The sequence below is a fragment of the Hylobates moloch genome, unplaced genomic scaffold (assembly GCF_009828535.3).
Source record: "Hylobates moloch isolate HMO894 unplaced genomic scaffold, HMol_V3 SCAFFOLD_648, whole genome shotgun sequence".
Taxonomy (NCBI): domain Eukaryota; kingdom Metazoa; phylum Chordata; class Mammalia; order Primates; family Hylobatidae; genus Hylobates; species Hylobates moloch.
Genome location: NW_026652923.1, coordinates 4,674 through 17,646, shown reverse-complemented (window position 1 = coordinate 17,646; position 12,973 = coordinate 4,674). Strand labels below are relative to the sequence as shown.

The 12,973-nt window shown below is 35.1% G+C and overlaps 1 protein-coding gene across 3 annotated transcripts; it reads left to right on the top strand.

The window, feature by feature from the left end:
* The first annotated feature begins 315 nt into the window (after window positions 1-315).
* Window positions 316-12,181, top strand: LOC116464422 (protein FRG1-like). Of its 3 annotated transcripts, XM_058435061.1 has the most exons (7): window positions 316-701; window positions 1,482-1,539; window positions 3,417-3,531; window positions 5,627-5,765; window positions 9,187-9,278; window positions 10,246-10,356; window positions 11,871-12,181. In XM_058435061.1, exons 3-7 carry the CDS (start codon window positions 3,437-3,439, stop codon window positions 11,905-11,907), a joined length of 474 nt encoding a protein of 157 aa, XP_058291044.1. In that variant the 5' UTR covers window positions 316-701; window positions 1,482-1,539; window positions 3,417-3,436; the 3' UTR covers window positions 11,908-12,181. The 3 variants fall into 3 exon arrangements, with proteins under 3 accessions (XP_058291044.1, XP_058291045.1, XP_058291046.1); XM_058435062.1 differs by lacking the exons at window positions 316-701; window positions 1,482-1,539 and having other exon boundaries at window positions 5,623-5,765; XM_058435063.1 differs by lacking the exons at window positions 316-701; window positions 1,482-1,539 and having other exon boundaries at window positions 3,469-3,531; window positions 5,577-5,765.
* Window positions 12,182-12,973: the final 792 nt, after the last annotated feature.

The following is a 12,973-nucleotide window of genomic DNA, read 5'->3' as shown; positions in this document are numbered from 1 at the left end:
GAATAGATGACTGGGGTCCATCATGAGAGAGACCGTTCTCTATATATCACTTTGTACCTTCACATGCTGCCTTTTGTTTTGTTTTGGTCCTTTTTTGAGACAGGACCTTGCTGTGTCACTCAAGCTAGAGTGCAGTGGCATGATCATAGCTCACTATAATCTTGAACTCCTGGGCTCAGGTGATCCTCTTTCCCCAGCTCCCCTAGTAGCTGGGATTACAGGCATGCACCCCCATGCGTGGATGTATGTTGCTATTTTGTGTTTTAAAAACCTAATCCTGACTGTGCTGGTAGTCGCATGAATCTGAGCACATACATGCAAACAAGTAAATGTAAAACTGGTGAAATCTGAATAAGGTTCATGGATTATATCAATGTCAGTTTCCTGATTCTGACAGTGTATGATACTTATGCAAGATGTCATCATTGAGACAAAGTGAGTAAAGGATATGTGAGATCTTTGTATCATTTCTTACAACTGCAAAATAAAAAGTTTTTAAAACTAAATTATAATAACAAAAAAAGAACTGTTTCAAAACTAAAATATAAAGTTGAAGTATTGATTTTATTTTTTAGGAATCTGGTGGACAGTAAAAAACTTTGGTGAAATTTCAGGAACCATAGCCATTGAAATAGATGAGGGAACCTATATACATGCACTCGACAATGGTCTTTTTACCCTGGGAGCTCCACACAAAGAAGGTTTGTGTCTGGAAGGGAAGAGGCTGCCACAGGTGTAGATTTTAGGACATTCATTCACTTAGGCCAAACTCTAACTAGTCTCAAACATTTTCCAAAGGAATGGAACCATTGCATTTGACTCTTCCATTTTTTTTTAATTCCTTAATATTTACCAGCCATTGGCAAGTCCCTCTTCCTAATATAAGCATTTGAAAACATTCCGTATAGTTCGAGAAGAGTATCTTTGGAAATCAAAACAAGATGAATAATTAAAATAGTAAGTGGAAACAGAAAAGAAAACCTATTTGAGTCAAAATGTTTGAATTTCTTTTTTATTCAGACCTATTGCCAAAACTAACCTGGGTGCGTTTAACAATTTGAAGTTTCCTCATTTTCTTTAGCCCATTAGAGGAAGCACTAATGAGATATGAAGTAATTAGAAGATAAAAAGCAGTATCGTTTGGTCAGCAAAGCCATCCCTTGAATAAATGAAAGCATTTAGCTTTTTAAATAAGTGCTTATTTATGACTGTATTTTAAAACATAAAGAGAAGCTATCTCAAAAGTTATTAAATAAGCATTATATAACCCTGTCTTACTCAGTATATAAAATTAGCACTGTAGTTAAAAGAAGATAAAATAGATCTTGATTCCAAAGATACACTATTACAGTGACATCAGTATATCTGAATATTCTTACATTTAATTGCAGAAGAAAATAGCCACATTTTTTAAAGCAAAATAATGTCTTTATATTTATAGCGAATGTCAAATTTATTTTCAAATGTTTTTTCTCCAATAGTTGATGAGGGCCCTAGTCCTCCAGAGCAGTTTGTGGCTATCAAATGATCTGATTCCAGGTGAGCTTATGTTGTAATATAATTAGTAACCAGTTATTTTAAAAATTTAATTATATTCATTAAAAATTTTAGTATCTGTCTTAAGCCCACAGGGTAATTTTGATATAAAAAACAAAATAGCTTTTTTGAAAAATAGATTTTGTGATCTACTTTTAGTGGGTTTCCTATCAACATATAATGCTAGGCTGGAAAAAAAATATGTAAGTTAAAAAGTGAAGATTAATAATTTCACACACCAAATAAGATAGATTAAAAAATAAATCAAATAGTACAAAGCCTGGCTCACTGTTGCTATGATATTTAAACTCACTGTTTGGAAGTCCAAAGGCAAACAGGAAGACTAAAAAAAGGAATATTGTTGAAACCAGCAGAGAATGTTACAGAATCATAACGACCAAAAGAATATTTGTACTCACTATTTTTACAGTCATTTTATAAAGTAACCTTTTTTATTCTCACCTTGTGCAAAAATATAGAATGATTCTTTGGGTAGAAGATACTGAAAGTGAATTTACATATTTTAGTAATTGGTTACATCAATATGATAATGATTTCTGTTATATAATCATTAATGTATAAAGGAGTAAATGTCAATTCTGGCATCCCAGGAGATTCTCGGTAAGGTAAAAGATTAGAAATCATAATTTTAAAAAATCACATTTAGATGATTATTGCTGTACTTTCTTTGAAAGTCTGATAAGTATGGTGAAAGACAAAGAATAAAAGCAGAGGAAAAAAAATTCAATAGTTTGAAACTGCTTTACAATTATAAACAAAAAAGGATTATAAAGAAAATTAACTGACAAATGAGGAAAATATTTGCAACAATCTTAATAGGCAGTGAGTTCTTACTCTTCATACGTATCTTATATAGAATTCATAGCACTGAAGACCCCAGTAGAAAAATTGCGATCAGATCTCAATAGAGAAATGGACAAGGGACATTACCAGATAATCTAAAAACTAAAAAGGAAAGGAAAAGAAAAACAATTGTTATTCTAGTTGACTACTAAAATGCAAATTTATAGGATACTGTTTTTTCCATATCAGGTTTTCAAGTATTTTTTTAAAGTCATAATGTTTAAAAAATCCGTGATACAAAACATAATCTGTTAATTCGAGGTAAGAATGTAAATGGAAGCAGCATTTTCTGGAAAACAGTTTGATGACATAAGAACTTTATACCCTTCGATCCAATTATTTCTAGGAATATTTTCTAAGGATAAAGCAGTTTTATGTCAGAATAGATGTACATAGAACTATTTATAATAGAAAAAGTTTTAGTAATTTATTATTGAAGTTTATAACTAAAGAGGTATAATTGAAGAATGATGAATTTTGAAAATATATTACGTAATATATAAGGTTCAATGTTTATATTAAAAAAGCACAACATAAAACTAAATTTAAAACTGCACTGTCCAACATGACAGCAACTAGTCACATGTAGCTTTTTTTTTTTTTTTTAAGGCACAGAGTCTCACTCTGTCACCCAGGCTGGAGTGCAGTTGTGCGACTGTATCTCACTATAACCTCAAATTTCTGGGCTCAAGCAATCCTCCTGCATCAGCCTCCCAAGTAGCTGGTATTACATGCGCATGCCACCATGCCCAGCTAATTTTTTAAATTTTTTGTAGAGATGGGGTCTCACTGTGTTGTCCAGGCTGATCTTGAACTTTTTGCCTCAAGCAATTATCCGACTGGCTTCCCAAAGCACAGAGATTACAGGAGTGAGTCACCACTGAGTCACATGCAGCTTTTGATCACTTGGAATATGTCCAGTCTGAAATTTTAGATATGTACATACCCACTGTTTCGATGTTCTATAATTAATTTTCTCTCAGTTTTTAACTTTTATCTATCTTATTAATATACAGAATTGCCCTGAAATCTGGCTATGGAAAATATCTTGGTACAAATTCAGATGGATCTGTTGTTGGGCGTTCAGATGCAATTGGACCAAGAGAACAATGGAAACCAGTCTTTCAAAATGTAAGTGCTGTTATTGTTCATAAAAACTTCCTGTGAGTTTAACAGAAAGTCTGTAAAAATCATAATATATTTAAAAAGAAAAAGTAGTATGCAATACTATAGTACATTAAATTGGAATAAATCAATAAGAACATAGAGCCTTAAAGAGATCTCAAAATAGAGTGCAACAAAAATAGCATTAGTACTTTTGCCCACAATTATTTCTGTATGCCCTTAGTGCCTAGATATGGATCTCATTTCCATTAAAGAACCAGTCAATTTTAGGTCTCAGAGTAGGAAAACAGAATAGTTCCTAAGTATCTTCTTTGTAGCAGAAATCACGGATGCTTTCAGAAACATTCGAGACTGTCTGCGAACAGTGGAGCTTGCTAAGACCAAGTTGTGACAATTTGTGCATAAAATAAATAATAATAGTTCATTGAAGTAAATTATCTCTAAAAGACTTTCAGTTCATAAGCTTAAAATAGTGTACGAAAAGATAGTTTTAATATAAGAAGAAAAAAGATACATACTAATTCTTAATTTTAGTAAGTAGACAGTTGTAGTATATGGATGTTTTGTTAAATCTTTGTTGATACAGAATGCATAATTTCCTTTTTCTGTTTGTGTGAGAAGTAAAGATTGAACAAAAATATGTGAGTGCTAAACAGTCTTTAAAAAGTAGATAACTATATCAAAAACAGTAAGGACCAACGGGCAGCACGCAGAACAAGCAAATAGAAGATAAGCTCAGCCTGAGTAGCAGCTTTGGTAGTGTACACTAATGAATTGAAAATAGGAATTCAGAGTGTTTTCTAAGATGACAGATTAAACAAACATCCCCCCAGAAAGAGGTAATCACTTAGACTGATTTCTTCACCCCTAGGATAAAATCTTAAGTCAGTGACTTGAAAACAATTTTGACCCAACCCATTGAGAAATGCATTTTTACATTGCAGCCCAGCACACACACATGTATAACTGAAGCAAGAGTTGTGCTTACCAATACTTATCCCTGTGTTATGCATCTTGATATTTCTCATTCTCTTTTACCCCTTCCTCTGTGTGTCTGTGTGTATTCCTTCCCCTACCCCCCATACCGTTCAGGAAACACTACATTGAAACACTACATTGATTTCATGACCCGCTAATGTGTTGCAACCCCTTTGAGATGATCCTACTAGTTATGATGAGATACTTGTAATAAAAGTTACACCAGTAGAAAAGGCCAATATATCCTAAGGCCTTAGATGATGACTTAGGTAGTACTAATAATACAATACTTTAGGAAAGTTCATTTCATTTTATTTTTAGGAAGGACACTGAGTTTCAAAAATTTAAATTTAAATGAAAGAGGGTCTTAAAACTCTATTGCAAAAAGGACTCAGCTGAATAATCTGTGGCACAGGTTTAAATCGTCTTGGACCACCCTGCCATGTTCCAGGGCTCACCAGGAGCCATCCAGATGAGAGACCACCCAGCCCTTGTGACCTTGACTAAGAAATTAAATCCATGTTATCAGCACTTTTTTAACTGGATGTGATATAAGGTTAACATATTTTGTAATCATTGTATTTATAAATATTTTGTCTAAATGTTATGGTATTCCAAGTTTTCCAAAAGAATCAACCAAATACAAGTTATAAACATTATATTTGTTAAGGGAGTTAAGCTAACCAAATTTATAACCCAGATTTAGATACACAAGAAAATCAGTCTTTAAAGTTTTGTTTAATAGAAAGCAGTGTAATATATCAAGCATTAAAAAACTAAAAAAGTATATGAATATTTTTACACACAAAAGTCCCTCAGACATTGATTCTTAAATTCAAAACACCAAAGGCATTGTATATACCTTTTCATGTTTTCTAATTGTGAAGAAAATAAATTTTACTTAAAATGCTAATATTTGAATAAAGTCCTACTAGGAAGATACACTACAAATGTTTATTGTGGTAATCTTTGAATAGTAAAATGATAGGTGATTTTGGTTTCCTTTTCTATATGTTGTTGTATTATATTTTTCAGGTTTTTCTCAAAGTTCTTTCCTTTGATTTTTAAATCAGGGAGGAAAAATTAATCCAGTCTAAACACTTAATATTTCTTCTACAGGAAGTATCCTCATGGCTATTTTGTTATTTTGTTTCACTTACGGGAAAATGGCTTTATTGGCCTCAAATAGCTGCTTTATTAGATGCAATGAAGCAGGAGACATAGAAGCAAAAAGTAAAACAGCAGGAGAAGAAATCATCAAGGTAATGATATTTTATACAGATAACTCCATTCACACATGCGATGTGACTGTATCTCTTTAAAATGTTAAATGGTCATTTATTGTCACTTTAAAGATTTAGTTAATAGCTTTTTGTAATGTGGTGTTTCAAACAGACTCATTTTTAATTATAAATCCCGTAGTTGATGGCTCGTTTATACAACGTGGCAGAGAAATGAGTGCATCTAGGAGCTACCTTGCCATTATCTCCATGGATTAGTATCTTTTTCTGGTAGTTCCACATGTGCTCTTTAGGCTTTCATGTTCTTGTTTTCTTGTATTTTAAAATCTAATTTTTAAAATAGATAACATGTACACGTGGTCCAACATTTTCAAATAAAAACATGTGAAGACATATGCCTGCCATGCGTCTTACTCACCTGTGTCCCAGCTCCTGTTCCCCTTTCCCTTTCTTTTTATAGCCTCCTAAAATTTCTTTATAAACATATGAATATATTTATAATTTTCAACTGTTTTACACTAAAGGTAGCCTCCTCTATAGTCTTCTAGACTTTGATTTTTCTTAAAATCATATCTTGGAGAGTTTTCTACTATTAGTTTAAATGTAGAAAGTTTTTTCTTTTTCTTTCTTTTCCTCTCTTTCTCTTTTTTAACAGCCACATAATATTCCATTTTAGGGATGTACCTTTATTTAGTCTCTCATAGATGGAAATTTAGGCTGTTGCCAGTCTTTTGCTCTTATAAACAGTGCTGCAGTTCATAACATTGAATATGCATCAATTTGTAGATGTGCGGGTGGACCTGAAGATAAATTTCCAGAAGGAGAATTACCGTGTCAGGGGTATATGCATTTGTATTTATGTAATGCTTGAGCTTCTGTGATGATAGTCACTTTATGAAACATAAAAAATCATAGCAGAACTTCTGGGGCCTTAGCCCTCACATTTTAAAAATATTTTTGTTAATAGTACCAGTCTTCTTTGCATTAGGAGAAACATTAATCACATAAAACATGATTTCTATTTTATTTTTAAAATTTGTGTGTGTCACTAAGCTGGGAATAAAAGTTCCTTATTCCAGGCTAAATTCCCTCATCTGTAGTCAGATGCGTTATCCATTGCACCACTGGCCTGTGCCCTCCCTAATCCTACTCTTTGTTTTACATCATTGTAAAAGTTACACAGACACCTTCATATCAAGGTGAAATTCTAAATAATACTGTTAATATAACCTAGATAAATCAAGTAGTTAATTGGAATTCGATGAAAACATTTAAGGCTTTTTTAGACTCACAAAAGCCACTGATCTTTAATTATAAACATATACCAAGATGTGTCTGAAGAATAAATCCCCCCTTATTGACACATGGTTTTTCTGTTTCTTGGCATTCTGTCCCAGTACTGAGCATCCTGAACCTTGCTTTGTCTGTCTCTGTTGGGAATCACAGGTTGCATCCAGTCTGACCCAGATTTGCTCTGTAAGGCATTGTGGGGGCCAGAGTGGAAGGCTCTAAGAGGAGGGCAAATGCCTTTTCTAAAATGCCTTTCATTCTTATTAGAGCATAAAAATTTATGTTACATTTTTCTCTACTACCAGTGCAATTTAAAAGCATCTATCAAATCTCTGTACGTGCTTCATGTTAGATTTCCGGTCATATGTTTGATTTTCTTTCTAGAATAGTCTTGATTTCAAATAATTTCAAATCTGAAGCTCAAACAATTTCAAACTAAAATGTAGGTATTTTCTTACAGTGAAGGGAAATGTTATATTTTTTCATTGCATGCACCCAGCACATGCGTTGTAGTCTTGAATTCCCATAATGCCCCTGTGAGGTGGATGTGAGCTCAGCGTTACAGACAGGAAGACAGCCTCTGACCCTCCTTACATCCTCATGGTTTTTGTCAGTCAGTTCATGGAAATCACAGTGATTTCAAGGTGTGGTAAGACAGGATGTGTACCCAGGCCCAGCTGACTCCAGAGGCCACTCTCAATATTTCATAACACATTGCTTCTCAGGAAACAGGTCATTGGGGAAATGCAGATGGGTTTGTGACTTACATTTAATTTTATTTATATTTTATTGTGTCATGTTTAAATTATTTTGCATCTGGATGTCACCACAAAAGTGTTATTGAAGGCAACAATTGCAAATACCTGTGCAGTGCTTTGCACTTATACAAAGATACAAAGATACTTACACAAAGTTTGCGTTTTTCACTACTTAAAGCAATTTTCAGATGAAATACAAAGTTTTCTGGGTCTCTTTGGCTAGTCAAGTACCTGGAAGCTCTGAACAGTGATTATTTGGGACTCTTTTCCTTTACCATTTAATTGCAGGCTCTCCTAATCTCTGTCAGCCCTTCACCTTTATGACCTTGCCTTGTCTACCAGAACACAGATCCCTCTTATTAAAGGTAGCCTTGTGTTACCTCTGTCAGCCCTTCACCTTTATGACCAGAACACAGCTCCCTCTTATTAAAGGTAGCCTTGTGTTACCTCTGTCAGCCCTTCACCTTTATGACCAGAACACAGATCTGTCTTACTAAAGGTAGCCTTGTGTTACCTGTCAGCCCTTCACCTTTATGACCAGAACACAGATCCGTCTTATTAAAGGTAGCCTTGTGTTACCTCTGTCAGCCCTTCACCTTTATGACCACAACACAGATCTCTCTTACTAAAGGTAGCATTGTGTTACAGGCGCTAGCACGGAATGTTTTCAGGTCTGGGACCCCTTTAATCAAAACTGTCACAAAGATGTCATTGGCACAAACACGTTATTTATCATCACTTTCTAAGCAGCCCTGGAACTGGACTCTGGCCACAGAGATCCCTTAGGAGACATGAGTCCTTACCATTGCCAATTGCCTGTTCTGTGGGTGATCCTAATTGTTGAACGCAGATCAATTAACTTACGACATGTGATAGTAAACATCTATCCAAACTTAGGAGGATATAAGAAGCTAGTAAAAGAGGTGGGTTCCAATTAATTAAAAACAAGTTGTGTAATGCTAGAAGTTTTAATACTCTGATAATAGTCTGTGCAACATAAAATAGCTATTAAGCTTTCAGTCTGATCAAATGAACGCTTGTCTACTAGGGATAATTTGATCCTAGTGTATTCACTTGGAGGACAAAATTAAATTAGTTAATGATTGCTTTATTGCCTAGCAGGATCTGATGTGTAAAATGTTTCTGAAATAATTTTGTCTGTAGTGTTTCTGACACAAGGGCTTCGGAGGAAGCATGTGATAGCACTTACTCATATAGATTATATGTATGAAGTAAAAACACATAGCCAGAACCTGTCTTTTTCTGAATATAGTTGCTCAGTTAATTTTTTCTTCTGCATAAGAAATCATCTCGAATGTTCTTATGTGATACATAAAGTGGGGAAGATGGAAGATAAACATATAACCCATTGGATTCTCTTTTCCAATATCTAGATTAGATCCTGTGCTGAAAGAGAAACCAAGAAAAAAGATGACATTCCAGAAGAAGACAAAGGAAATGTAAAACAATGTGAAATCAATTATGTGTATGTATTCTTTTCCTTTTAGACCTACAGATTTGACAGTGAAGTTCTTCTCAAAGTGCTTTCAAAATAAATTACCTAATTAGCTGGGGATGGTGCATGCCTATAGGCCCAGCTACTCGGGAGGCTGAGACAGGAGGATTGAGCCCAGGAGTTCAAGGCTGCAGTGAGCTCTGATCACCACTGCATTCCAGCCTGGGTGGCAGAGCAAGACCCTGTCTGAAAAAATAAAACTGACAAGAAGATATAACACAATGTGGCCTCTAGGAAAGAGCACTGAGTTAAATGCTTTTCTTTTCTTGAGGCTTCAGTTTTCCTAATCGTCCTAACAGCTCTCAAAGCTAGTCACTCGGGTTAGTCAATCTCTCTATTCATTCATAGAATGGGTGTGATGCCAGTCAAAGGCTGTGCTATGGCCAAGACACAGGGGACTCCAGCCAGTATGCCCTAATAGAAGTGGGGCCTTGTGCTACCCAGCCAATGAGTGGACCTCCTCGTGAGAGGTCATGAAGGTCATCTTTGTTGAAGAGCTCCAGCTTATTAAAAAAAATACAATTAGACCTTTTTTTTTCTCCCCCATGATGGAGTCTTGCTCTGTCCCCCAGACTGGAGTGCAGTGGCGTGATCTCGGCTCATCGCAACCTCTGCCTCCCAGGTTCATGTGATTCTCCTGCCTCAGCCTCCCGATTAGCTGGGACTACAGGCACGCGCCACTATGCTTGGCTAATTTTTGTATTTTTGGGAGAGACGGGGTTTCACCATGTTGGCCAGGCTGTTCTTGAACTCCTGACCTCGAGTGATGCGCCTGCCTTGGCCTCCCAAAGTGCTGAGATTGCAGGCATGAGCCACTGCGCATGGCCTACAATTAGACTTTTTTAATAAGTGAAAAATTAACAGTATTTATAAATTTAATAGTAAATATGTATAATCAGAGTTTGAGGTATTTTTCAATGAAGAAAGAAAAATGCAGAAAGAAATTTCAGAGCTTCCAAGACCACAAACTTAAAATAAGTAAAGAAGACAGTGAAATTCTTAAAAAGGCTCGGAAAGATGGATTTTTGCATGAGATGCTTCTGGATAGGTAGCTATTTATTTACTTATTTCCACTATTTTCAGTAGCCAATAGAAATGGTATGTAGAAAACCTACATTCTCTTAAATTACTGTAGTTTTCACATTTTTGTCTTTATTTCTAATTTATGAGTGTGGCAATATTACCTAGAGAGGACATCATAACTTTGGGAAAAGACTGTCAAGAAAGAATATCTAACAATTATAACCGATTCTAAGTATATACTTTATGAAATTCAGATTTGACTGTATCTACTTCATAAATTTATCATTATCTTTTTATAGCTATTAGAACCAGAGTTAGAAAGAAGCAGTTTGGCTAATATAAAAATTATGTGGATTCTGTTAGAGTAGTTCAGGTTCCTTAAAATAAGAATAGATCAACTAAAAAACTAAGTATAAAAGCTAAACAAGTGAAATTGAAGGAGTTTTATTGTAAGATTTGGAAGAGTGCAGGGTGTTTATCATAGCATATTATTAATATTTATTACTCTTCCTAGGTAGATAAGTAATGTCCTAGATTTAGACATAGAAAAACAGGTAGAGACGTTTAGCTGTGGGTGTACAAGTATAAATCAATTAAGTGCCAGATTTTGATAATCACCAGCTGCTCATTCAAGTCCTATGTTGCAAAGTTACTGTTTTTGTTTGTTTGTTTTTGTTTTTGTTTTTTGTTTTGTTTTTTGTTTTTGAGATGGAGTCTCGCTCTGTCACCCAGGCTGGAGTGCAGTGGCGCGATCTCGGCTCACTGCAAGCTCCGCCTCCCGGGTTCACGCCATTCTCCTGCCTCAGCCTCTCCGTGTAGCTGGGACTACAGGCGCCCGCCACCACGCCCGTCTAATTTTTTTTTTTTTGTATTTTTATTAGAGACGGGGTTTCACCGTGGTCTCGATCTCCTGACCTCATGATCCGCCCGCCTCGGCCTCCCAAAGTGCTGGGATTACAAGCGTGAGCCACCGCGCCTGGCAGCAAAGTTACTCTTACCCTTTTTTTTTTTTTACATTACCTGATAAAGACAATGTTTAGTTACATATTTCCTATTAACTAGCTGGTAGAGTTCATACTTAAAGTCAGTAAATAATGTTAAGAATTTTTTCCAGCTAAGCAAATGAATATGTATCTAGTCGTAAGAAATCAAGAAGAGGATATAAAATATAATCAGGATGTGAACTCTAAAACAGAATAAGCTCTATGTCTTCTAACTTTTATCACTTGTAATAATACAGCATTCTCACCCTGTTAAATGGAAATTGAGAGCACCTTTAAATTCCTGAATAATTAAAATTGCTATTTGGATTGAACAAGCCCTTAGGCAACATTTATTGAATATTAGGAAATCACTTTTATAAGATTAGAAACCATTTTTTATAGAAACCAAATTTAAAAGTATACATATTTTAATATAAGCGTTGTGGTAATAACCAAAATTGAACACAGTTTTAAAGCTTTTTATATTTAGTAGCATTTGAACATATATGGCATGTTTTACATAGATTAATTTTATTATTTTTCTTTGTTTAAACAGGAGAGCCAAATTGAAAGCCGACAGATACTGCAAGTGACTGGGATTTTTGTTTCTGCCTTATCTTTTTGTGTTTTTTTCTGTGTTTGGTTTTTTGTCCTCGTGATAGTTGGCTGAGAATGATGATTTCCAGCTTCATCCATGTCCCTACAAACGACATGAACTCATCCATTTTTATGGCTACGTAGTATTCCATGGTGTATATGTGCCATATTTTCTTAATCCAGTCTATCATTGATGGACACTTGGGTTGGTTCCAAGTCTTTGCTATTGTGACTAGTGCTGCAATAAACATATGTGTGCATGTGTCTTTATAGCTGCATGATTTATAATCATTTGGGTATATACCTAGTAATGGGATGGCTGGGTCAAATGGTATTTCTAGTTCTAGATCCCTGAGGAATCACACACTGACTTCCACAATTGTTGAACTAGTTTACAGTCCCACCAACAGTGTAGAAGTGTTCCTATTTCTCCATATCCTCTCCAGCACCTCTTGTTTCCTGACTTTTTCATGATCACCATTCTAACTGGTGTGAGGTGGTATCTCACTGTGGTTTTTATTTGCATTTCTCTGATAGCCAGTGATGATGAGCATTTTTTCATGTGTCTATTGGCTGCATAAATGTCTTCTTTTGAGAAGTGTCTGTTCATATCCTTTGCCTACTTTTTGATAGGGTCGTTTGTTTTTTTCTTGCAAATTTGTTCGAGTTTATTGTAGATTCTGGATATTAGCCCTTTGTCAGATGAGTAGACTGCAAAAATTTTCTCCCATTCTGTAGGTTGCCTGTTCATTCTGGTGGTAGTTTCTTTTGCTGTGCAGAAGCTCTTTAGTTTAATTAGATCCCATTTGTCAATTTTGGCTTTTATTGCCATTGCTTTTGGTGTTTTAGACATGAAGTCCTTGCCCATGCCTATGTCCTGAATGGTATTGCCTAGGTTTTCTTCTAGGGTTTTTATGGTTTTAGGTCTAACATTTAAGTTTTTAATCCATATTGGATTAATTTTTGTTTAAGGTATAAGGAAGGGATCCAGTTTCAGCTTTCTACATATGGCTAGCCAGTTTTCCCAGCACCATTTATTAAATAGGGAATCCTTTCTCCATT